General features: G+C 40.0%; 1 protein-coding gene across 1 annotated transcript; it reads right to left on the bottom strand.

Moving 5' to 3' along the window:
* On the bottom strand, window positions 1-22,874 carry KIAA1257 (KIAA1257 ortholog). The gene is made up of 17 exons (XM_021409649.1): window positions 22,353-22,874; window positions 21,968-22,164; window positions 19,203-19,410; window positions 17,805-17,936; window positions 15,431-15,509; window positions 14,235-14,371; window positions 12,768-12,866; window positions 11,952-12,136; window positions 10,443-11,329; window positions 9,202-9,396; window positions 8,154-8,448; window positions 6,131-6,295; window positions 5,211-5,423; window positions 3,890-4,028; window positions 2,687-2,868; window positions 1,205-1,404; window positions 1-166 (listed from the first exon to the last, which is right to left on the bottom strand). The coding sequence occupies exons 1-17, from the start codon at window positions 22,543-22,545 to the stop codon at window positions 1-3; spliced, it is 3,672 nt and encodes a 1,223-aa protein (XP_021265324.1). The 5' UTR covers window positions 22,546-22,874.

Below are 27,850 nucleotides of genomic sequence, written 5' to 3'. Positions count from 1 at the left end.
TTAGCTCAGCAAACCAGTTTTGTCCTGTACACATTCTCTGGTATTCACTGAGTTACCTGTGTCCAGAATATCAGCCCAGAGAGGGTCTTCCTGTTGCGTACAGGTAGTGCTGCATCTGTGTGCTGCGTGGTCCCTCTTGTACATTGACTGTTTATAGCAAAGTAAACTGGAATGATAAAAAAAAGTACTCAGATTAAGCTGCATCTCTGTAATGCACAAATTTCTGAATGAACAATTGCAACACCATTATATTAAGAAGTTCACTAAATGCTACCGAATCTGTTGAATTTACTCTACTAGCCAGTGAGCTTGCTACATGTATCAGTTAGTTGGTATGCCCACATGACTGACTTACTCTATTCTTGTTGCTCAACTTTTAAGTCAGCTCTTCAACCTACTAGAATATCGGGTTAGACATAACAGCTAATGAATCATTTCACAAATTGAAAAGGCTGAAGTTTGACCGCATTAAGCATGACTTAGAACAAGAATGGCATTCTGCAAGAGTACAGTTCTGCAGGTACTGAACAAGGAAATGAAACGTCAGTATCTTTGAATATTTGATTGTGAAATCAAGGACAAAAATTATTTCCCACAGTAAGAAATAGTACACCCATTAAACCACTTTACATCCCATATGTAGTTGAGATGGATAGATAATAACTAAAATTTACTTGTTAATGCTAGATGTGCTGTCTCATAATGTAGTTTAGAAAGGTCAAACATGAAATTCTTCATATTTCTAGAGTTTAATTAAACCTATAAAATTGTTCTGCAGTAACAGAATGAATAATAATTTTTGTATTTCTTACATTAGACAGGCAGCAGACTATCCTTCACCATCAAGTGAAACATGCAGCTGAAAAGACAGTGCCTCTAACAGTACTGTGAAAAACTCATGTCTGTGACTACACCAGTAATGCACAGTGACATCCAGGGCAAATAATGACCAGTGGCAAGCCCACTTCCTTAATTACAGGGCTAAGACTTGAAAGGACAGCCTCCCAGGAACACCACCACCTGTCTCTTATGTCACTGATTTCATTTAGATACACTCTAAAAACTGATCAACCTAGTAATTTATTATTACAATGCCTGCATCCTGTAACTCCTGACATACACCATTTAAATAGTTTTGGGAGCCTTCAACACAGTGGGAGCCCTTTTTGCACGTGAGCTATTTCCAGCAATTAGGTTGTCTTACTTGAAATCTGCACCTTTGAGTTTTTCAAACTTCTTATGCTCTCTGTTGTGACATGGGATAATGTTCCCATTCCACTTCAGGCTGTGGTGGTCTTGAAGGCCTGGTACGAAGCCACTGCAAATGCTCCTCTTCTTTCCTGGCAGGACTTCTGAACTGTTCTGAGAGGGCTGACTGTCCAGCACTGACAGGGCTGGGATAGGCTAGGGCAAGAAAACATGCTTTATTCTGGAAAGCTTCTCTCCTCTTCCTTCTTACCCCCTACCTCCATGCTTGTTTCTCACAAAGTAGACTACTGTTAGGTACTGCAAACTCACAAATGAGGCAAGAATTTTGTGACACAAGACATCTTCCTATGGACTTCAGCAGGAAGCCTTACAATATGCTTAAGAAACTTGGGCTATGACAGTCAAGTATGACGGTCAAGTGGAATGTCACAAAGTGCAAGCTATAAATTATGTAATGAACTAATAATACTACTTACATGCAATCTTGCAAAAAAAAAAAAAGCTGTGCATTAAAAGCACAGAAAACAGAGTCCAAGATGGACAAGTTTAATAGTTTGAGGAGCCAAATCAAAGCAGAAGGCAGAGCACAAAGTAGCATTCATTTCAAGGCCTGACACTAAACTAAGGATAGGCATTTTGCTGCTGAACATCCATTTAATCCAAGACCTAGTATTTAGAATATTATCTTAAAAGGGTGGGGGGAGGGGGAGGAGAGGGTGTAGACTCACAAGCTGCATCTCTCTTTTTGTTAGTAACATTTTCATAATTTCTTCATTTGTTTTTCTACAGCATTTGTAGCCAACAGAGCATTTCATTCCCCTTGATCAAAATGAGCTTTAAAAGCAAGCTTTTTTTGGTCATTCATTTACACACAAGCACTGACTATGCTTCAGCCAACAAAAGAACAGTTAGATGCAGGCCACCCATACAGCTTTTCATATTAATGAGCACAAATCCTTTTGACTTCCAAAACTGAGGTGCCTGTGTGTGATTTTTGCACCAACAGGCTGACATGCAATGCTCAGAAAGCCTATAGAGCACTACAGCAATCAAGCACAGGGTTAGACACTTGGCATGCAGCCAGTACAAGTCCCTTAACCCCCAGATTTCATTGGGACAGTACAGTCCCTTTTAAAGCTGCTAAGCCAGCTGGCCAAAAGTTATTCTTCCTTTCTCACCCTCTGCACACTGACAGGCAAGTTAGTTAACTGGAATCCTCCCCTATACTCCATTGTCTCTGACGACCAAAGCAAAGAAATAAATAGTAATAACAATTTTGTGTCCTGTTTGATTGTTTCCTAAGACTTTCATAAGTTTGAGTCAGGTCGTTCTTAACAGCATCAATTTAACACATTTTTACTTCAGAAAGTATTGTGCTCCATTAAGTGTCATTATCTGCCTGCCATAAAGTACAAGACTGATGCTGCTGTACAAAGGTAGGTGCCAAGATCAGTACCCAGAGATAGTTACCCTTTACCTTCAAAATTAGTCCTGGCTTCCTGAGTGAGAATTTCAGAGGCTCATCTTTCAGAAGTCCTTGGAGCTTCTGCAGCTGAGAACTGGCTCCTGGCCCATGTGTACGTAACTCAGCTGCCGCAGAGCACCGGTGAACCTTCAGCTTGGTATCATCAAATGCAGTTTGCACAAGATGAGTAGCATCTTCACCAGGCCAAAACAGATTGAAAAAGAAAAAAAAAACAAAAACAAAAACACAAACAGCAGATGTTTGTAGATGAGAAAGATAAGTTTCTGACTTGCAAAAAGGATGCCAAAAGCCTGCTATTGCAATGAACAACCTTTCTCACAAGGAATCAAAGACAACAAATCATACTGGTACTAGAATAACGGCTGGTGCCTCACAGCAAAGACAATTTGTAGTCCTGTAGTTTCCATGAATGCATGAATTAATCCTGTCTACTTCCAGAAGCATTTCTCTGTACGAAACAATTGAGAAGAACTGCACTGCTCAAGTGTTTTACGATTTACAGGGTAAATGTGCCAGCAGAAAAGTTGTAAAAGACAATTCTACTCATTATGAGAAATCTATTACTTTCTGCTCTTAAGCATTCCAGTAAGTCTCACTGGGTTCTGAGCAAAAAGAAACACACAGTAAGCTTTTCAAAACACTGTCACAATTAAATGCAACTTTTTCTTCCACTGTTTGTGGGAAAACATGCAGATACATACACTGACCACCTCACCAAGGCACACGTTACAGGCTGCTGTCATGATAGCACTGATAGGATTTAACTGGCTCATCTTGGGCCCCCTCTGAATTCATTTGCTGGTATTACTTGCAGTCTGTGATGTAGCTCTTTGTCTGACCTCGGCAGCAACAGCTGATTGTTACCAATCCATACAAAGGAAGAGCAGGCAGCCAACAGAAGTAGCTTTACAGAAGAAAAAGACAAGAAGGCTCTTTACCTTCCTGTCATACTGCACACAGAGGAACTAAAGCTAAGAAGTTAAGTGACTGGATGTGTAAAAAACTGGACTATGGTTGAGGTCTTTCTTACATCCTCTAATGCTTCGTATGCTCAAGGGTGAACAGTTTTGCTGTCCGTTAGTGTCCTTGGTAAACCTCCTTGCATTCCTTTCCCTTAATGGAAGAACTGAGCAAGCTTCAAGACTGTATGTCATCAAGCTAAAAGCTTTGTTAGTAGCTAATTAACAACGTTACCTGTCAGTGAGGCTGCTGTCACAGGGAGTTCGGGTGGCTTCTTGTAGAGATCGAAGTCAATGTGCCTTTTGTCCCAGCTCCATCTGCCTCGTGCCAGCACCGGCTCCATGTTAGCACACAGAGCATTCTCCTGCCATTTCTAAATTAAATTTGAACCCCTTTAAGAAGCCTGCTCTCTCTTTTGCTGCTCCTTTTTCAGCTTGTCAAGTTCTTCATCCCGTACTGCTTAGCTCCCCTCCTCTCCCCTACCTTCAACAAAAGGCAACAGGAATGATACTGTACTAACTTGCTTCTGTGACTCTTGAACAGTGAATCTTCTCTCCCTTCATTCTGGAGGGAAGATTCATTCGGCAATGTCATGGACTAGAAGAAAGCATTTGTTTTCCCAATTTCACTTCAGTTATACTCTAACCTTTTTGAGAAACTATTTTAATTTGTAGAGGAAAAAAGTAAATAAAGTCTGAAAATTAAACAAACATGTACACGTTCTTGAAAGACAGAGTTTTTGACAGGTAACCCTCCAAGCATTCAGCCTGTTCCACTCTGTGCTATGACTGTGTTCAATTAATTTTGCAAAACTTATTGATCCTGCACAAAATAAATAAAAAATAATAATAATAATTTGTTCTATTCCCTTTATTTCCTTAACTTGCCAATTCTAAATAACATACAAATCATCTAATTGCAGACCACACGTGCTTGGGTGGACACAATGCCGAATGCTGAAGACCATCCAGAACAGGGAAGAGTAAGCTAGTCAAGCTGATAGCCAGTAAAAAAGGCAGAAAATGAGAAGTTAAACAATAAAGAATGAGCAAGAGAAAAAAGGGAGGACACAGGGCAGCAAGAAACGGATAGAAAACATCTAATAAAACTGGAACTACAAACCACAAATAAAAGATGGGGGCAAAATAACTAGAGAGGGAATGTGGAAACAGAAAGGAAGGCTGCAGTTAAAGTGGCAGCTCATGAAGAACAGCCCAGAATCCATCCATCATGGGATATAATTGGTTTGTTTTTGTTTTTGTTTTTTTTTTTTGACGCTAGACCCTGACTTTTACATGTAAAGCACAATGCACTCCATTAATAATATTGGCAAATAGGTTTTCTGTATGTATTCAGAGCACAACTTGTGTATCCAAACAAAGCACTGCCTGGGTGAGCTAGGTTCTGATATACACCAATTGCAAACACAGATGTATCCTCAGAAGAGCTTGTCTGGGCTGTACCCCACAAGACACAATTCCAAATGCTAAAGCAGTCATCTTTCAGGTCTCCTAAAATGCTTCTGTTCTCTTTGTCCATTTAAGTATTCTGTTACCTCTCTTAACTCCTCCACACGTGCCTCAGCAGGCATCCGAGGGTGCAGGTTGCTTTCAATGCTGCTCTTAAATCCAAGAAATACAAATCCATCTGGTGACAGCCACATGCTCTTGGATTTTGCAAAGGACTCCTTACAGGCAGCAACCACATCAACTGGGTCAAGCATGGCTGAAAGATACTCATGACAATAAGTGAATCTTGCTTTTGGGTCCTAAAAAAAAAAATAAAAATAAGAAAAAGCAATGTAAACTTCCCTTTGCTAGGAGAGGAAAAAAATCAAAAGTACAGAACCAGGGCCATTTCTTTACTTAAGGCCTGAAGATCAATTGTAAATTAGTTGTATCTACAATCTTAATTGTAGATGAAAATTATACAGAGAAAAGAGTCATCATTAAGTAATAAAAAAATATTTTGAATTTCATTACATTATGATCCAAGGCTGGAAGAAATATCTTTAATATTATTTCCATTTACTTTTGGTTACTAAAAGGTAATTTTAGGTTATTTGTGTTCATTGGTATATCATGAACAACTTTTCCACAGAGCTACAGTAATTTCCTCCAGTGGAGGGGAAAACAGCATTTGTTATTAAGATTGAAGCCAGCAATTCTGAGAAAAGCAGATAAATGTGATTCTTCAAGTACGTTCTCAGATACCTTCCTCAAATCACTTAGAGGTCACCATTCTAAGTCCACAATCAAAATTAGAGCCCGAGTCACATAGCCAAATTGCCTCTTCTTCAATGGACAACACTAAGAGCAGAATTCTACAGAGCAAGAAGGAACACCACTTTCTGGGCACCAACTTCCAATCCTGTGTGCTAAGATGGAAGTCATCCTGGGGACCTATTGAATCTCTTCTCTTTTTTAGCCCTATACACAGCAATCCAAGCTCTTCCATTTTCGTGCCTCAGTTCACCTTTGCCATTTCCTGGCAAAGATGCTTCTTTGCAAGTTCTGCAGAATTCAGGCTCTGACAGCTGTAGTTATAAACAGATTTGCCATCAGCAGGAGAAATCCTGAAAGCTTCCAACTTTGGCTTTTTCATCTTTCCTTTAAGCTGGCATACAGCATCAATGTTAGCCTGCAAAGAGAGATACTGTGTGAATTCTGTCCGAACTGGGAATTTAGAGTACTACAAAAGTATTTCAAACAAGCAAACAATACTGTAAACATTAAAAGCTTTTAGAAGTGCTAAAGTAGAAAAAAAGTAGGTATTCATACACATAGTGCACAACAGTTCCTCATTAATAAAACTCTCCATAAGAAGACTGCATTAAAGAGAAATAGCATCATTTTTTCCCTACAGCATAGTTCCTCATTTCATCCTTGCATATGACACACTGCAAGACTAATGGCAGTGCACTGGAGACAAGCACTCAGCACAGTGCTTACTTCTGCTTACAGACCTAAATCACTGCTCTGAAGAGCTGATGCTGGTCTTCATCAAATAAAATACAATTTGTTTTTTCATTTCTATGATTCCATTAAAACCCCAGCAATTATAGTTACGTACATGAGTAACAATATTCATTACAACTCCTCAAATTTCTCTGCTGACGTAGCGTAATTAAACCCTCACATCTTTTAATTCACCTGCAAACATTCTCCAACTGTGTTTATTGTAATTATGGCTTTGAATTCAGACTGTGCCACAATAGGTAACTGCAGCAAAAGAGTAACACTGCATTTTGGATATCACTTCCCCAGTATACTGTTTAAAAGCTCCCTACTACGTTCAGTGTTTCAGCTAAAAATATATATAGACACTTTTGAATCAAACCTGCTATTTAAAAAGAATTTTCATCCTTTTTTTTTTTTAATCTCTAGGGGACTTCCCAGTCCCTCTATTGTCCTCTTGATTGAAAGCATTTATAAAATAGGAACTGGTTTAAGCACATATACTCAGAAGACTGCAAACTTGAAATGAACAACAAAATTACCCTACATTTAATCTACGCAGAATGTTCAGACCAAGGAGTGCTGCTGCCTGCACCCTCCTATGGTGTTACAAACACAACTACCAGGAATAGTTACTTAAGATTGTTTTCTTCTCTAGCCTTATCTAATACCCCTCTAACAGCAGACTAAAAGTGAAAATGGAAACACTTAGAAATTAAATGACTTTCAGTAATTCCAGGACAGTACCCTTACAAAGGAACACAGCTTTCCATCAAGAACCTCTGTGTTAAAACCATTCCAAACCACCCTTCACAAACCATGGGATGGCAGGAGTCCTCAGCTAAGAAACATACTCAAAAAGAAAGCCACTTCAGACTCCCAAGAAACATGCGTGACATCTCTTCTTGGATGTCTGTCTGAACAGAAGAGGTTTTCAATTTCAACATGTTTTCCCTGAGGCAACAGAAGGGGCAGATGGCCGCCTGTAACAAGCCAGAAGAGGTAATAAAATTACTGAAGTATTTTTTTTTTTTTTTTTTTAAATTTAAAAGATCTGTCTGGAGCTGCTGGTTTTATTCAACTCACCATTCTGGCTGTCTAAACACAAGTAAATATTTTGCAGCGCAAGAGAAAGCAGCACAAATTTTACATGGGCTTGGCTGGCCTGGCCCCAAACATCAACAAGAATATGAAACTGGTTGATGAGCACTGGGGGAGCTATGGAGAAGAAAGGGACAAACAAAAATAGGAACCAATCTCAAAAAGAGGTTGCTAAATCCTTTAAATAATCCATCAGTTTCCTTCCCACTCACATTATCTCCTCTATTTGCTTGTAAGCAGTACAATTGCTTTTTCCCCCTTGGGAAACAGTAACTCTGCACAATAAGACTACCCTACAATTCTTAATAGTGTTTGTACAATACCTACAAATACCTTAGAGAAGTTTTTAAGTCTAATGTTTCAACAGAAGGAGGCGTTAATTAAGCACATGAAATTTTACAGCTATTAGACTTGCCTCTTGCACATTACAAACAACTCACCTTAATATGGTTTCTCTCAAAAGACAATTTGCCTGCTATTTCTTTCTTCCACTGCACATACTTTTCATTGTGGTTGTCTAATGAAGAACATACTGCCTTTTTCCCTCTGCGAACATTTCCTGGTGGTGTATCAGGAGAGGAAAGTGAGAGTAAAGGAGGTTTCCGAGTGAAGAGATCCTCATCAGTTAATGGAACTCCATACTTTTGACTCAGTGCTGTGATCATTTCTGCTGAGGGCAGCAGATCCCCCTGAATAACATCCCTCAGCCTCTTGCTGTGACAGAGGTAACTGAGCCTACAAACAGACATCAACAGTTCATTAGTTTACAAAAACTTTATGGCAATCAAAGCATTACCTCTAACATTACTGGGGAAAGAACTACACAATTTTAACTATCTATTTATTAACAAGTTCAGGTCAGCTCAGGTATGCAAGTATTCAGCAGTGATACAGAAGACTAGCAGTTCATTAAAACTATTAAGAATAGTCTAGGAATGTCATTGGCATTAGAATTAGCTACAAGACTAATTATTAGCTGCTGAATGCCTCTATTCCCTGCCTAGTGGGCCAATAAAGCAAACTTCCTTCATGCATGCTGGTTTTAGTGCATGACTCACATTTATGTCAAACATCACTAAAATCACCTCTGCCTCACCTTTATTCTTGTTTTGATCAGTTTTCATCCTAGAGAATTAAACCCTTCCCAGCTGATACTTCTGACACCAGAATTTCTTCTGTTTGCATTATATTCAGGCATGTTCCAATATACTATCCCACTGATAGGTTTCTCTTCTTTAAAAAAAAAGAAAGTACGAATTCCTGCCCACAGAAAAAGTGAGCTCACCAATATCCAGTTACCATTACATCAGTAGTTAGTAAAATATGCTCACCTGTAAGTCATCTAAAATCTGAATCACTCATCACACCCACAGATTGCTTTCATCACAGAAAAGATGAAAGACTATTACTTTTGATATCAAATATTCACTCTCCCTCCATAATATTTCACTTCTTAATTTCTTGACTATGAATCTAGAAGAGTCATACCTGGACAAGGCTTGGAAACATGCCCAAGGAACCGTTCCTCTGACATAAAGCAGAGGCTGTTTCACTATACTGAAGAGGGGCTTACAGAGGTGGAAATGATAAAAGATTGCTTCCAGGTCTGTATACAGGCGTTGACTGAAAGACAGTTGTGAATTATATAGTATTTCCACTTGTCCATCTTCATGTCTATAAGTCCTGTAACAGAGAACACCAATGACAAGGTTAAAACCATCAGCCCATATCTCAGGTTTCCTCAGTTCTGCCGCACAGTTACTGCCTCTCATGAAACTAACTGCCTTTTGTCCTTCAGATTGAATGTCTTACTCTACAGCCTTCACTTCGCAAACTGTTCTGAAAAAATGATTGTGGACAAAGTTAGAAAGGAAATATAAAAACCTTTCTGTCATGAATGAGTTGAACAGATTTTCTTGTTAAACCACACAGAGATCTGAAAAGAAGCTCACCTCAGTTTCATCCATGTTGTGCTCCTTAACAGCCTGACTCAAGAGCTTTTGCTAAATATTTCAGCTAGAATACAAAAATTCATATTGCAGCAGTAAAACAAAGCTTCAATTAAAGTTGCAGCTTAGCACTGACAAGAGATACTGAAACTGTTTGCTACGGGAGAAGCAAGTGCAATGAAGTGACCTGCACACACACAAAAATGAAAGCTTCAAAAAAACGTTATAGTGAGAAAAAAAGATTATTTTTTAACCATGAAGTTTAAGGGAAACTTCAATTTTGCATTTGTCACATTTTCTCCTACGCATAAAGGAAAAATACAGCTTGAGTTCCAGCTTCCTCACAGGTTTCAGATCCCATTAAGTATTAGCAAACAATGATATATATGACAGGTTACATGCAGGCTGTCCCCAGGCCAAATTCAACTGCAAGTATGTTTGTAGGGCCCACTGAAAATTAGGACAGATATTTGGCCAACACAAATAGCACGGGGCTCCAAGTAAATGTATGCAATGTCAAGTAAGCTAAGACAACCTGTGCTATGGAAGTCAGGTATGTTGTCTGCGCATCATTTAAGTTTCTGTAAACTACACTGCCTTTACTGTGCAGATGCATCCTCAAAATGTGAAGTACTATAATCTCATTTTAAAATCAGAGTTTAAAGATTTCATTTTTCCAATTGATCATTCTCGTCACCCTCTCTTCCACTTACATAAAGTTGCAGAATTCACTTTGAGAAGCAACAATAAGGAAATAATTGATGAAAACTTCACACTTACCTTTCAAAGTGTCTATCCCAGAGTCTCTTGATGGCTTTGTCTTTTAATCCCTCCAAGACAAAGAGATGAATAGCTCCATCCAGTAAGTGAAAACCAGTAACAATATCTAACTCAGAAACCTTCTCAAACATACTTTTCAGTTTTAACGTAGGAAGAGTCATTCTGATTTTGTGTACAGGATAACAGTCCAGCTGAAGGGCTTTAGCATTGATTTCTGTAATCTCTTCCACCAAATCATGTAATAAAGATGAATTATTGTAGTCAAAAATGTAGATTATACAACTGTATGGGCAATCTGTCACTTGAGCATCATCAATTTCTTCATGCACTTTCAATGGCACTGCTATTTCAACTCGTACTTTCAAAAGTGAGTCTGATTGTAGATAATGTCCCATAGGTAATAGGGAAGAAGTATCCACAGATTCTGTCTTCTTTTTTTTGTCCTCTTTATTGAAAGCAGCTGTATCTGGAGTTGAACAGCTGTGAATGGGTGCACTAATAGTCAGGTACTTTTTACCCAACAACAGATCAGTTAGACTTACTTTAGCCACCCCATGTGGATGCCACACTTCATTCTCTGTAAAAGAATTAGAGATTGTGGATTTGCAAGCAAGGAGCCTCACCTTTCCCAGGTTTTCATCAGCTTGATCCTCCCCAAATAAACATGGGTTTTTTTGGTTGCCTTCCATCTTCCTATCCCGATCATGGACTTCAATCTCCAAAGGTGGACCTCCAAGATACCTCTGTAATTCCCCAGGTTTCATTGTTCCTGTTAGATATACGTTAACATCCTTAAAGTAGACATGAGTTCCATGGATTTGTCCATGAGTCTGATGAGCTGGAAAGTTGTGAAATTTGTATTTGCAGTAGGTAGGAACACACAATCTCTACAGGAAAAAAAAAAAGGAGAAATGTAATTTAAGTGTTAATTTCTTCCCACTTCATTTTTAACATCACAGAATAATTGGCTTTTATTGTACAGGATGAAGGGAGGATGTACTTCATGGTACAAAGTATGTCTTTCAAGGCAACATGTAGTTCCTGACATTAATATTAAACTATTTTTATAAAAACAACAATAAAACAATCTTGAACTACAGTTCTCACCTTTTTTTAAAGATGTAAAGCATTCACTTTAAGTTCAATAATACTTTCAACACAGAAGCTGTTCTAAATGAGCCAATCAACAGGTACTGACTTGTCAGCATATGGTTTCAAACAATATAGCACAGTGACTGAACTTACTCAAAATTCACTGCTCAAAAATAAAAATATGCTGACTACATTTAAACTATTGCCCCTGGAAAATACAAGGATTGCTGTTTTGTCATCAGTGCCTCCAAGACATAGGCACTAGTCTGGGGACATCTCTTCCAGGAAATGTTAGTCATATTACCCAAATATCTGCCAACAAGGAAAGTTCTCTTTAAAACCATGCCCGTTTTGTAAGCAACATTACTTCAGTGTAATGAAGGAATTCCTTCAGAAAGAAGCAGTGGTACACATTACCTGTAGCACTTCTATTGGTATAGGTGTGTTTGGGAGGCTGGTAGCTGAATAAATCCTTATAGTCAGTGGATTCAATTCATGTCTTTGTCTTTCAGACAGAAGAGGTGTTTCTACAGTGAAAGACACATAAGCATCTAGAAGAATAGGACTGTTTTCTTCCAGCCGACTGATCACCGATTTTTCTCCTTTAAACGTACAAGATGAAATACCATTAGAGAAATTGTCTCATCGAGGCATCAATCTTTGATTAAATTAGTTAAAAAACTCCACTGAATTTGTATTGAAATAAAAGTAATAATTACTGCTTTATGTATTATTTACCTTTTGCAGTGAGGAAGAAAATACTATCTAAAACAGTGCCAGAACTGGCAAACTGCTAAAAGCACTCTGAAGTTTTCTACCACTTTGAAGATGCAAATGTACAGTTCACATAAATATTAAAACAGTTTAGAGACTTTTCAAAAGTCTTTAAAAGTTTTTGAATGTTAAATTCTGCCATATATACTTAGCAGCTAAGTTGCATGCTTTATGACACCTTGGCATTTCTGTCTACGTGCACAGAAAGATTAAAGTCACTGTGCACAAAAATAAGACAACATAATGTTAATCTAGCTACAGTCAGAAAGCCACAGAACAAATCCACCTTCTTCTGACTGACATCCTATCTCCAGCATGTTCTTAATAGAAGAGCATAAAAGAACTTAGAACTAAACCGCTCATTTTCCACCAGGCAGATCCAGCAGCACAGGTGCTTCAGAGGCAGGCAGCACATCTCACATGCTGCTCCCTCCCTGCCTCTTCCTTATAGAAGAATACCTGAGAGGAGAGGCATGAGACCCAACTGCAGTGAAGCAATGTTGCATTTATTTGCCATAGTAGTACCCGGTTCTTTTTTAGCACCAGAATCTCTTCTACCTGTTGGTAAAAGGCTGGGTTAGACTGAGTAGGAAGGAGGAAATATCTCCTTGCAATTAAAGAAACAATTCAAAAATTACTGTAGGTGGATGACACTGAGTTACGCTCCCTTAGAAAAAGATGTCAATTCTACACTTTAAAACCAATTTAGGCTAGTATTTCAGTGTGCTCACAACTCCTCTGCACAGTTCACTGTATTTTACTATACGAAATCTCTACAAAAATTTGTAAATTTACAACAGCAGGCATTCAACGTTCACGGAATTACCAAGATTAGAATTATCTTTGCCACCTTACTGTTCTTCCCTTTCACATATGTATTATGACACACAAATGATATTCTTATATGTCACTAAGCCACTGTTTCCAGAAACCTCAACTTTTTAACTTCAAGCCCACAAAACAGGAATATTGCCATTCCTTTAAATCCCAAGGATATCGTGAAGGCAAACTAATCAATATCCACAATTTACTCTGATGGTAATTATTCCTAAAATTCCTTTCACCCACATTCAGTCTTTACCCAACCAATAAAAGCAGAACTAGCCTCAGCCTCCACCTATGTAACTCTTATCTTCAGATGTTCTGCCCAACCAGAAGAATAGTTGTCCAGTAAAGATTTGGTTGACACTGCTGGTGCATTCACTCAGCCTGACAGAACTAGGACTGAATGTTATCATTCATGCTCAGTGATGCTTGTTGATAAGCAAATGTCCTTTTCATAATGTGTACTGGCATAATGTGAGCTGGAACCCTGTGACACCCTGCTAGTTTTTTTGCCAGACAAGGATGACATTTAACATGGGAGATTTAATATGTATGGTAGTGTTCATTGTGGCTGTGGTTATCATCTTTCATAGGACCTTAGTCAATCATAGGCTACAGATGAGACAGCAAAATATCTGTCAGTGAGGCTGTGTTTCTTCATTTAACAGCATGAACAAGGACTGGAAGTAAATATGGACTATAAACCACAGATGAAAACCTGGCCTCTAGTGGCAACAGCAACACAAGGGATATGAAATAACAGCTTGATAATCTCACAGTTGTAATAGTTGTTACAACATAAGTTTTGCAAAACATTTGAAAATTAATCATTACACACTCACATTCCTTGCAAATATCCATCATTTGACCCTGGAACACTTGAAGTGGAGGAAAAGGACCATGGACATTCCTGCTTTATGCTACTGGCTAAGGAAACTGAAAGTCTAACTTGCTCTTAAAGAAACACAGAAAGCAGAGACTAAAACACAGGTCTTGTAACACACACTTCTCTAATCTTGAATTTTTTTTTTCCTAAATAACACATAAATAGAACCCCTTATCTTTAAAAAGCCCTAGACCATAATTCTATCCAGAACTTACCATTAAAGGTAGTTGCCTTGTCTGTTTGACACATCAGAATTCCCACATTGTTGGTTGTTTTCCCAGCTTCTTCTGAAATTGTATTATGTGAAGGAACAGCTGCTTTCTGCTCCAGAACTTGGGCCTTACCCACAGATCTGTTTTTTTTGCAAATATCACATAAACAAAAAATCAAAATAAAAAAAATGTGGTTTTAAAAGTAAATTAAAAACTATATATATATATCCACTAAAAAAAAAATAAGGCTGTTTTGTTTGCATCAATAAAAGAAAATCAAAGCAAAGAGCCTAAGGCCCTAGAAACCATCACAATAGACAGGAACCTCCAGATGTCAGGAGTAGGTGAAGGAAATCATACTCTGGGGTTCATGGAGGTAGCATGGAATTTATTGGTGCATTGGCTGGAAATCTCTGCACTGCACACTGAAAAGGCATAAAAGATATCAGGCCATGAGACTGAAGTACTTCCTTGATGTAGACTTCTGACATAAAGGGAGTGACAAGGGAAAATGGCTCTTTAGAAAAGAAGATTCTTTCCCAGGTATTCAAAAGATCAGCAAGACCTTGCCAATAGTAAAATTGGTAAAATATAATTTTCTGAATCTCAAATTTGCTTTTAGAGTAAGCGTAGGCTGCTTGTCAGATAACTCACTAGTCCTCCACAAGGGATGATCATTACAATAATAATAGTTCTTTGAACAAGAAGGTGGAAAGAAACATCATTCTTAATACAGATAGAATTAAGAATGTTTAGGTATATGGAAGAGCAATAGTGACATAAAGTTTTCCATTATGAACAATACTTGAGAAAAGCTTTGATTTTTCAAAAACGCTATAGCTTAAGTCTTGAATCTTCTAATTTTTCTTTAATTTCAGAAAGCTGTACGTTGATTGTCAGAAATTTACCACTGAAAATTCTTAAATTATTTGTTAGATCAAAAGGATTAATCATTCCTAAAAATTAAACAGATAAATACGGAATTATGCTACAACACTATTATAAACTCAGGCTTATCTCACTTCTTTTTGAAAAATCACCTCATGTCTATATCACCTTAGAGAGGACTTTGACCCAATACAGATTCATAGCTACGCCTCTTCAACTATGTCTATGCATAGCATGCATATGCACTGATCTACAGTCTATGCATCTTCAGAGCACATGAACATTCTCCAGTGGAAGTGTAGCATTCTTACCTCACTGTAAGGGAGTCTGTCTTTGAAGGATGCAGTAAACCATAACTAGATGTTCCTAGTCCACTCTGATCAGTTTCTTCTGTGGAAGTAAAACAAGTTCTCAATTTGTTACTATGTCTACTTTTGACAAGTCTCATAAGACCAAGAATGTGCACCTGTAAAGCTCTAGCATAAAAATGCAAGCTGTACTTGTAACCTAGAACCACGCTTTTAATTTTTGACTTCGTGTCAAGGCTGAGTCTGAATAAGCTTAAAGTATATAAAATAAAATAACAGATTTTGAGAGAGCATGCAGAAAAACAAATCAATTAAGTAAAGAAATTAATTAAGGAAATTAAGTCGAGCTTAATTTCCTAGAAAAAAAAGTCCCAGGGAGTTTATCATTCAAAACAAAACTAGGAATTAAAAGCAATTAAAATGAGATGTATCCAAGTATTTTGTTAGCAGCAAATGTCCTAACTGTACTTAAGGAGGCACTGATGTCAATAGTGTATCTTAATGCATCCATAAGAAATCATGCATTATTTTTGCTTATTCCAATAAATTATTCCAATAGCTATTCTAGCAAATTAGGGAGAAAAAAAAAGTAAGAGATCTGGACACTGGGAATGTTACACAACATATAGAAGTGCTCTGATACTTGCTCAGTGTTTATATATACCAGGAGCATGGTATACCATAACTAACGGGCTTCAGATGTCATTTAATTATAGAAAAACAGTTTACGTTCACAGATCTAAGCATTAATTACTCAACATTTAACCTCACAACATATCAGTCTTAATTACAGGATACGTGTCTTAATTACAGAGAGATTAGAGCAAATCAACATGGTATGAGTGGCAAGAAAAATATGCACTTAAATAGCTGAATAAGTTCCACACAATAAAGAGTAAAATTTGCCACTAGCAGGAATTAAGCAACGATGGATCAATGGAATATTAGGTTTCTAGCTATATAAACAGGATACTGAGAAATTATTACTACTTATCTGTTTTACAGAGCACAAGTAGGTGTACACCCAACAGCACACTTTTTTTTTTTTTTTTTAAAAGGTCAATGAAAAAAACATTAAGAGACCTTCAGAACATTCCTTAATGTATACCAGGTTAGCATTGAGGGCAAACACTGGCATTTCCCATTCACCTGAACTGGAAGCTAGGTTCCCACCCTCTACCTCCTACTGCACTGCCTATTCAAACGTCATTTGGTCCATCAGCCCTCTCTCCACCTGTCACCAGATGGCACCACCACCAAAACGCACACGCATTCTGCCAGCCTAATTACACCAGGAATTCGTCTGCTCCTATTTCGATGAAGCATGCCATGAATTGTTAGAAAAACTAAAAACAATTTTAAAGACAGTCAGATGAAACTGGCGACACAGATCTCCCCAGAAGGATAGATGTAGTGTTGCATTACATACTAATGCAGGAGGAAGTCCTATTATCAGCTGAACCCCCCATACCTTACAGCAGTCCCCTTTGGAGAATTCTATCTAAATACTTGGCAAGTCCAAAAACTTCCTGTCTGTAGATCTAACAAAGTCACAGAAGTAACAGAGACAGATCATAGCTGTTGGTTTTCACCATTAAACTATAAAACTAAGTTTAAAAAAAAAAAAAAAACTTTGATACCATGTGCTTTTGGAGTTCACAGCAAAGCACTCTGCACAGTTCAACAGTGCCCAGGTGCAAAGAAATCTCAGGGGCAGCTCTCCAGTCAAGGGACTCAGTAAGGCCCCAAAACAGACAGACTAGCAGAAGGGTATTTAAGATAGGGCTGCAAACAACACTGCCACTAGATGGAGAACTTTTCCCCTTCTTTGCTTAACGAGTGCTGCCGTGGCTGAACACCAGACTGTTTTACTTCCCGCAGCACTGCGGCAATTCCTCAGCCAGCGCAAGGCAAGACCAGATCACTGAACTCCATAAAATCAGGATCCCACCAGTGTCAGGAATAAGCTTTCATACTTCTCCGTGCACTAGCAGTTCGAAGGAAACAAAACATTCCACTATTGGACTTCAGACGGCCACCAACAACTGAGAAACAGTAAAAATCCAGAAATTGATGTCCCAGTCAAAGTTCCAGATGTTAATACAAGCACTTATAAACGTGAAGCAGCAGCAGAACCAGAACACTTTTTTCTAGTGTCCCTCAGAAACCTTCCATGAGCCAGCTACGTCTCCTTTGTGCCCCAATTTTATTCCAAAGCTATAAAAAAACACTCCAACTGTAATATCCTCAGTCTTCCTGCAGCACACCGTTCAGTACAACCCTCAGCCCTGTTCCTCCTTGCCCTTTACTCAGGTTGTCAGTTTTACTCCCCCTCTCCCTTCCAGCCCACAAGCCAGTTCCAGCTGTCATATTATACCTGTGATGGGAAGGGCAGAAGACTCTTTTTGTGCCTTGGATTCCTTTGCTCCTCTAGTTTTTGTACAGCTGGGTGCCGGCTGACTCCCTTCAAACAATTTTCTTTGCAGCAGCACTGTGTGTTTCACCCCACCTATCAGGAGAAGGAAAAAAAAGGCCTTGATTTTTCTGCTTATTCTGTTTGGGCCACTCAAATTCTGGGTAACTATTTTCCCATGGCACACAGAAATGAAAAGCACAGCATTACCTAAAAGCCACTGAAGAACGCTCTCCCTCAACAATGCATACTGGGAGGAAAACACTGGGGCAGGCGAGGCTTGTGAGAGCCCCCAGAATACTGGGCTTGCCCACAAGGCAAACAGCCCTGGCAGCAAGATGCATAGGACCTCTCCACACAGACTCCTGCATCAGTGCAACTTCAGGAAGGAAAGCTTTTAATCCATTGTCTTCCCCTCCCCCATTGCTAAGCTTTATAGCAGCTGATCAGAAAAGAAAGAACTACAGACAAGTTTCCATTCCTCAACAGCAGTTACTGAGGTGCTCAGTCTATCTCACAAACACAAGCGCAAAGTGCGGTTACTCACAAAGCCCATTGTATCTGAGCAAATATTTATTAGTATTAGTTCAGTCAAAAAGAAACCCAAGCCCATATTACTTGGTATTGGAGATCTTGTAGCATCACCAAATCTCTATCCACTGAAAAGAGAAAACTTCTTAGTAGACTGCTGTAACTGTTAAGTACATTTGAATAGTGAAATTAATTTTAATAGTAATTCCACATCTGTGGAATGAAGGATACCCTATTTCCTATGCACTTTATCTCATGGTTAGCTCTCTGGTATGTATTATTTCATACATGCCCATAAGAGCTCTAACAAGGTCTCTGTCCTCTAATTACATTAATTGAGCTAGTAAATCAACTAGTGAAAATCAGCTCAACTGCAGAGTAGACAGATGTTTTTGACACCATGACCTTCAAATTAGCATGGCCAAAGTTTAGCCATAGATTCAAGTTACAAGGTTGTGGGAGGTAACAAGAGGGATGGATGAAACAGAAAAATTCACAGCATAGAAACACAGCCGTACAAGCTCCACCTCTTGTCAGGACAGAAAGATTAACCAAAAATAAAAGTTGGAAAATGAGCATATTCACTACTACCATTAGTATCCAGTGGCCTCAAGTAACTCCTCAATTCACAAAGGTTCAGATGATAGACCCAATTACATTTCTCTGCCATTAGAATTCTCAGAAACAAAAGCATTCAGAGTACCAACAAGCTAGAATTATTTTAATGGGAATAACGTATGAGTATCAGACAATCTCATCAGTAACTTAGCAATAGGGGCAATCACAGATTCAAGGGATATTTGAAAACGTACCTGTGTGCATTAGACTTACCAGCAGCCTCTGCATCTCTTTCTGTTGACGACATAACGTCTGGTTTACCAAGCCTTGCTTCTGAGAAAACTTTGTCCTTGGTGTCCCAAAGTTTTAAAGTTATTTTATGATCTCTTAGTTTTATTAGAAATTCGTTAGTGACATCGACATTTGTATTATGGTTCCACGAGATCCACATCTGGTCATCTTCAAGCCATGGCGTAATAATCTATTCAAACAAAGATGAAAGTCTTCATGGGAGTTCATCAGAATAGAAGGAATTAAATTCACATGCTGACCACCATCACCACTCCTCTTCAAGTGTATGTTTTTTATGTCTCCAACTCATGCTAGATCTTACACGAACCCCCCTGTTGTGTCAGCACACTTTGCCAAATTCAGACAAAGCATTCTTACCAAGCTAATGTCTGATATGAAGACCAGCAATTAGGCTGCTGTTTAGCAAGACATCATACACCAATGGCAGAATGGAATGCTAGGAAAGCTAACACAGACACTTTAAAACAGGTATTTACAAATGAAAACATGAGCACTAAACTTCAGATGTAACATGAATGCTGGTAAGCACTCAGAGTTGTCAGTATAACACATTTCAATCAGCAATCTCATAAGAGCAATTTTTTTTTTTTTTTTTTTTTTAAAAACAAGAACCTCAGACTGATACTCAGCAGTGCAAATGAAAGTGCCCCATAAGAAAGACTGTCATGCAAAGACAAAGCCTCAGGCTATACAGTACAAGATGATCTCATCAAATTTACTCTGTGAATAGGAAGATATACAATATGGTGAAAATATTCCCACTGATGGGAAAAGCCAGTAAATATTCACGCAAGAAAGAAAAGCAGAATGTTATTCTTAATATCATTATAAATGTAATCTTTTGCACGGCCACATATATACAATGCCAATAGCTAGATTCACGCACAGTTCCTCATTACAATGAAATTGGAGCTCATGCATCAGTACAGCTTTGACTTCTGACATCAATGTGCTCCTCTGTTAGGTCACAAGCATAGAGTCTCAACTTGGCTGTTTTTATTTACATTTATCCATTCTGATGCCTTCCGTATTTTTCTTGACTGTTCCACTCTCTCTCCCTACTGGTATCTCATTATGCATTAACAAATTAAGTATCAGTATATTACCACAGAGAACACAGCCCAATGAACTATTTCCAGCTTCAGAGGATGAGTCCCTGTTATTCAACTACTGTTACCTCCTCTGCTATTTCAACTTCAGAACATAGCATTTCCTATGCCTCTTTTACAAGCTATTCATGTTTCAGCAACACTAGCTACACAGTTAACATGACTGCCCTATAAACAATATACCTATATATTCATATGGTAAACCTATGTGTGCATTTAATAAACACCTGTACATTATACAGATTGCTTTTATCTGTAGTATAGACAGGCTACAGGCTTAGCTTATTTACACTATAGCCTCTCCATACTATTGTGTGGCTTGTTACATAAGTACATAAGCTCTGTGAAAAATGTTAAGTCTGCTTACATGCTACCTACTTAAAAGGTGGACACAGCTGGCAAGAGAAAGATCTGACCATGTTATCTATCACACCTTAAGTACTTACAAAAGGTACAGAATTTTTAGGTTGTATTCATTCATTGCTGATTGATTATTTGCAATGAGGAAAGACTAGGTAGTCAAAAGTGCAAGAGATTTTGGCCAGCAAATACTTTCATTAATTTTTTAAATTGATTCATGCTTCCTACAGGGAATTACTGAACTCATTTCAGAAACCTGTTCCACAAAATTGTGCCTTTGCATTAAAAGTTCTGTGAACTGTGCAAAAATCTGGGCTTACTTTAAGTTCAATCTTCCCTTCTTGGGTAACTTGAGGCATAACTACAGTTCTACAATTAATTAATAGACTAATACTACAAGAAACTGTGTGCAAGAGTGAATGGAGAGAATCATCAGTTCCAAAAACATACTTAATTCTTTCTACTTGCAGAATTTTCACCAAAAAGTGGAAACGTGTTCATTAACAGTAAGTAACACATTCATAACTGTCTTTTAACAAGAAAAATGCAACAAACTTTCAAATGAATAATTGGTCATTATGACTTTGGTAAACAGAATTAACTCTCGAGTCATCTAAGCTATCTTTAATAGGATTATCCAGATACGGTCTGAGAATAACATATAATACTTAAAAGCAACAGTGCCCCCAATTATTTTCAGCACTGACAATTTCAGCACTGACTTTTTAAGAAGTAATTTCTCAGCAAACTAAGGTGAATTCAGAACAATACATCCAATGTTTAGATTCATGGATTTGAATGCAAAGGGCTTATCTAGATGTGTCTAAACAAGACATTTGCAACATCGTTCAAGAGCCTTAAAAATCATCTTCCTCCCAACAAAGATCAAGAGCATAACTTTCATTTTTTTTCTTCATTTTAATGTAATGTACATCTGCTTTCAAATTACTAAATTACTGTGTTTGTACTTAAAAGATATAATCTGCTGAAAATTAGTTTTATTTTCTGGTAGGTTATTTGAATTATAAAAACCACTTTGGAAACAACCACCTCTTATTACAAATCTAAGAAGTTACTGGTGATCTAGATTAGGAGCATAAATTTCTACCCTCAAATTTTATTTCCAAGTCTGTCTGTGCACATAAAGCCTAAGCAGCTTGTAGAACAACATACAAATTGAACAATCCCCTTTGGAAAACACTCCCCTGCATCCCATATTCAAGGCTTGTGATTACCCAGTCTTATGATATCCTTTACCTTGGAATCAGATTCTGCAAATAGCTTTGCAGCCATCCCAAACACCACCAAATCCAGTTTTCTAGGCACGAGATCATCTGGTAAAAGGAAGTACTCAATGTGATAGCAACGCTTCGTTCTTAGTGCAGCTCCCAGTTCATCAGCCTGAGCTCTCTTTCCTTGCCTATCAGGAGGATTGGTTGTCTTTGGCTTTTGCTCTGGAGAAAATATGAGAATTATCTGGAAGTGTCATATGTGATCAGATATGATAGTTTCATGGAAAAAAAAAACAATGCTTTTGCCATTTGATCAATGCAGAAAAGAGTTAAAAAGTGACAACAACAAAATGATGAACACAGAACATGAAACCCTGATCCCAGTGCCCAACCAACCACACAGCTCTTACTCTGGTTTAACTGCCAGAAGGGCCCATAGAAGTCCAGGAACTCCTCCCTCCACCCTGTGCCTGCAGCTCCCAAGGCACACGTGTCCTGCCACCCTGACAATACGCATAAAGCAGAGCTGCCCGGGGGAAGGCTGGACGCACCTCTTCCTGCTGTAACCCAACACCTCAGTGCCGCAGGAGAACCATGCCTCATCTCTTGAATAGCTGCTCCCTTCTCCTAACAAGACACTCCTTCTCTTAACTATCCAAACTGAGCATACATGTTAATTTTCACTGTTAGGCAGTGACTGATAAATAAGCACCAGCTAACATTGCCAACTTGAGTAACTGTGGCTGCTGAGGAGTGGCTGTCAGGAGAGATTTTCAGGCACCGGTTGCAGTCACCCCACGATATAATGCTCCCATGTCCCACTGACATTCTCCTGAACAATCTACCCAGAGAAATCCAAACCAACAAGCATCTTCTCTAACGCGATCTCCTTAAACCACTGCAGACTCTGCTAGACGGGTTTATAAAGTAATAAAATAAAGGGTTTCTAGGCAAACCTGCGCCAAGTACTTACGTGTGGCCAAGGCAGGGACAGCGAGCGAGACGGTGAGCACACAGGGCACGCAGTGTGGGCCCGGCCTGCCACAGGGGCCCTCAGCGCAGGCCGTGCCCTGCTCCGCCAGCTGCACTGTCCCGCTCTCCTCCATCTCCTCACCCCCTCACTTCTACTCCTTGTGCCATGTCACAGCCAGACAGCTGGCTCACAGACTGCAAAACAGAACGGTCTTACTTTAGTGCTGCTGTGCAGAATGGACAAAAATCCCTACGAGAACCATAACAGGAGCAAGAATGAGCGCGTTCGGCGCGAAAACTCCCATTTCAAAAACGCTTTCAAAGTAGCACTCGGCGTACCCAGTGGACTAACTGTCGGACCGAGGGACGGTCTCCAAGCAACACACGGAGCTGGCAGCGCATTCGGCGCGCAGCCACACCCAGCTCAGAGCCGCGGGCAGCGGGCACCCCTGCTGAGGCCGCGCGCCGAGACCAGCCCCGCTTGCGGGCAGCCCGGAGCCCTCCGCTAGGCCCCGCGTGACCGCCGCGCCGAGGGCCCGCTGAGGGCGGGCGGTGCGGTTCGGCCGCCGCCCTCGTTACCGCGGGTCGGGTCCAAGCAGCGCTTCGTCGCCGGGAGCCGCCACGCCCGCCCCAGCCTCGCCTCCCGAGTTGCTCTGCGGAGCGCTGCCGCGCGCACCCGGCCGGCACGACGCCCCGCGGTCGCGGTCCCGCTCCCGGCCTCGCGGCGCTCAGTCCCGGGCGTTTGCCGCGCGGAGCGGCAGCGCGAGGTCTGAGAGCAGCCGCTGGCGTGCCGCTGTTTGTGCACGCAGTTAGCTGATCAGTAACGCGGGTACGCGTGTTCAAATCCGCTGATTTGGAGAGCGTAACCATCCGGCTGACTCTGAAATACAGACAAGCCTGGCAAATAGGATCAGAGATGTTTTTCCAGCTACAGTAACGGGGTTAAATACACAGAGAGCTCTGGAGCAGAAACCCAGCACACGAGGTTTGGCACTCGGTTGCTCTTGCTCGCCCCCTGCTCAGCACAATACAGCCGGCCCCAGGCGTTCACAGGTGGGCTGGCAGCGTTCCTCAGAGCAGCCAAGCCGCTACGGGATCAGCCCAACAGTTGCAAACTAACGCCGAACTCAACAGCTGGGCTTCTTGCACAAACCACACGCCCCATTTTTGATATGGACAGCTCAGAATGTAAACCCACTTCAGCTCATTCGGCAATATTTCATACAAGCAAGATGAAAAGGGGGAAGCAATTTATCTCACAGATTCCTGTTCTCATTTTCCCACATGACCACATCCCACACCTGATCGTTGCGCTGATGTCTGAGAAGCAGCAGCAGAGCAGAAACTAAAATGCTAACAGAATAAAACATGACTGTAATGAAACACCTTCCTGACAGACAAGATCTTCAACATTCTGGGGAGCATTCTGTGAAAGAAGGAGCATGTGGATTATTGTATACCATTCCTGTATCTCCCACTACCTCCACACATGGGTTTTGGCAAATCTCTTTCAGACAGATCCAACAGGAGCACCTGAATTTTTCATACAGAATTGAAAATAACAACAACAACAAAATCTGTAATGCTATAATGCAATGGAAAACACAGCAATGATAGCAGGGTAGCAAAGTCCTAGGCTGCAGCAAGTGGGGATAAGCCCAAATGCAACAACCGTGGCCAGAGAAACAAAGGAAAGAAGCTGCTTACCCTTGGAAGGCCCCAGGTAGGCCGGGATCTCCATATGAGATACCCTTACCTGCACTGCCAACCCTTAAATGAGGGCTGGGATGGGGTGGATCCTGCCCCCAGCCTTTCTGGTCACTCAGAATGCGTGCACCTGTGTTCCCCTGGGTTGGCCCTGCCTTCCCACCAGGTGTTCCATCACTGGTTCAAGCCATGACTTAGCATTTCCGCTACAGGATCCAACTCTTAAAATAACAGTTTGGAGCTCCTTTCACACCGATTCTAGATCAAAGCCCAAATCCTAGATGCCAGCCTTCCATTCCAGTCCTCAAAGCTGTTTTGCTGTAGATATACCTGCTAGGTACCTACCAGACTGGGCTAGATACCAACTGCCATGCTTCCTTTTTAACTGCAACTGTGAGGATGTAGGCAGTATAGCACACCTCCTCAAGGCCAATTACAGGATTGCCAGTCCCACTGATTGCAGACATACCCTGTGCACAAGACATCCAAGACTTCTTCCCTGCCCTAAGGTCTTGCTCTCCCTGTGTCTTCTGACCACCAAGCACGGCCCAACTAACCACCAGAGCTGCAGCTTACGCAGAGCACAGGGGTATTTCCCCCTCTTTCTGCTGAAGCTGCACCACTGTGAAAGGAGTTCAAATATACTGAACTCAATAGGAAAAAAGAGTCCTAAGCTCCATCATGGCTTAGTGAAAGTGCAGGTAGAGTCTGAGAAAGCAGTGAACAGAACCAAAACCACACGCTTGCTGACAGACCCCAGAAACCAGGGCAGGAAGTCATGCTAATGATTCCCATCAGGCAAAGGCTCTGAGCTGTCAGCCAAGTGTGTATAACTTTAGAACGAAGGGGAGGCACCCACATTCCTTGCGTTGCCTATCTCTATACAATACCCCATCCAGAATGCCATTTTTGGGAACTGCATGCTCAGACATCCAGCTTACCACAGGTAACTGATCCTGATCCTCCAGGGATTCTGGATGTCATGGGAACAGCCGGATGGACAGAATGGGTCTCAGCGCTGATGCTGAAGCTTCCACTGCTCTCCTTGCATCTGCTCCTTACTGCCACTGTATTTCCTCACCTGTAAAAACAGTAATCTGATATTTAGGAATATCCAGGAGTAAATGCACTCTAAATAGGCTGTATCTAAATAATGCATTTATCATTTTATCATTTATCTCATGAGCACCACTAAATAAAAGTTGAAAGCAGTAGACTTCTTTTTCTCTAATTAATGTAGAAGATCCTTAAAACTGCTCCAGATGCTGAATAGCTAAGAAATGTCAAACAACACATCTGGTTGTTCAGAGAGCTGCAGCTGTTTCCTCTGTAGACTACGTAATGTGTTTATTCCTCCAAATGGATTACACAAAGAGAAAGACTAGAATGTAATTAGCAATAGTATTATCTCAGGACAAAAACCAAGCTGCAGTCAGGTACCTAAGATCTTTCATTAACCTCGGTGGTTTCCATTGAGCTCCACACAAGAGTCTCCAGACGTCCATTCTTGTCCATTTTTAGTACATACATTTTTCTTAAGTTCAGAAGCTAAGGTTCCCTAAATTAGTGAGACTCCTTCCTGTTTGCAAGTAGCTGAACATAGAACATCTTTTTACACGGGTTATCAGAATTACTCACACTTGAATTAAATGAAAAAAATATGCAAGCAGGAACAGACCTACATGACAGGGACATTCCATTACGTTTTCCTTCTTTCTCTTACTGTGTACACAGGGCTGTTCCTAATACACTGCACCTAACAACAAAGACAACGCCTAACATTTTTGGAGTTACAAGAAACTTAAAAAATATGCCAAGGACAACATCACACCACTAATATTATTTTAGCTCATCTCTGAAGTTCCTTGCAAAAGCAACTGTTTCATAAACACCAAACAATTAAAAAATGATCTATAACATCACAGTATGACTTTGTTAGAAAGGGTCAGAAAAAAGCAGATTTAAGGTTTTAAGTACTAAATTTTCACTTTTCTCCTTTGCAGGAGAAAGTCTGAACAAAATAAAATAATTTTTACAGTAATGAAGTGATTTTTGCTGCAAGATGAGCACCCTCCAAGCTGAACAGTTCTGGCTGTGTGCAGCACTACTCAGTGACAGCCCACACAAGTGCTGGACTTACTGATACCCTGGGGCACGAGACACAAAAGCAAACTGAGCTGATCCTTGGCCCCGCCACATATATAAACTGTGAAATGAAGCATGAGCCCAGTTAAATTAAGTGCAAAACATTTTTCTCTGTAAACACAGTTTATATGCCTTTCCTAATCCCAGTGTTACCTAATACAATTTAAAACAGCTTTTCATCAATGATATTGGCAAACTTAAGTCTGATTTTGGCACCTCTAAACCTCTAAAAATAAACATCTCCAGTTAATTAATTCCAAACACAGTGTTTTAATATACTTCTAATTTTCAACTATTATCACAACAGTGTAGAAACAGTCACCACCCAAATCATGCTTTGCCATCACCTCTTATCTGCAGTTAGGACTCTTCTCCCATCATGCTGAAGTGCGCAATCAGAACTGGAAACAGAAAGTCCTTGAGCACTGGATAAAATGCTGACATCAGAGCAAGTTCAGAGAAAAAGTAGGGGATTGAGCAAACCTTGCCAGGGTTGGGTAAAATCTGAGTCTTGGTGAGGTCAGGAGCAAATACAGCAATCGTCATTAGATTTAGAGGCTTTCCTGTACTACTGGTATCAGTAACGGTGCACTGGAGAAAAAGGTTGTGTAGGAATTCATGCTGTAGTTGTTGCTTTGTATGTTTGTTTTTTGTTTATGGGTTTGGTTGTTTTAAAAAGGTTACAAAAAGAAAGTTTAGTTCTCCCAAATCCAAACCCCTTGCTACAGGGAGGGGATTTCTCTGGCCCAGTTGCCTGGTCTTTAAAGTATTGGGTTTGGTTGTTGTTTTTTTCTTTTCGAAAACATGATGCAAAACAAAACTGTCCAGCATCAGCTCTTTTCTTGAAAAAGCAAATAAGATACAAAGACCAAATGCTTGGGTTTTTTTGCTATTATTATGCAGTATCTGCTTTCTTTCAGAGGCAAAACTTTGTTGACATCATTCTAACAAATTCATTTTGCTGATGCAGCGGTAAAACAGAAAGCCAAAGATTTGTTGTGTCATTTACACCCTTCATTCTTTTAAAACAGAAGAATAGCAGATGGGCAATGCAAAATTCAATTAAGGCCCAAATGTTCCCCAG

Source organism: Numida meleagris, chromosome 11 (genome assembly GCF_002078875.1).
Source record: "Numida meleagris isolate 19003 breed g44 Domestic line chromosome 11, NumMel1.0, whole genome shotgun sequence".
Classification (NCBI taxonomy): Eukaryota; Metazoa; Chordata; class Aves; order Galliformes; family Numididae; genus Numida; species Numida meleagris.
Note: the sequence above shows the minus strand (reverse complement) of the source record. Positions and strands in the feature narration are given on the sequence as shown.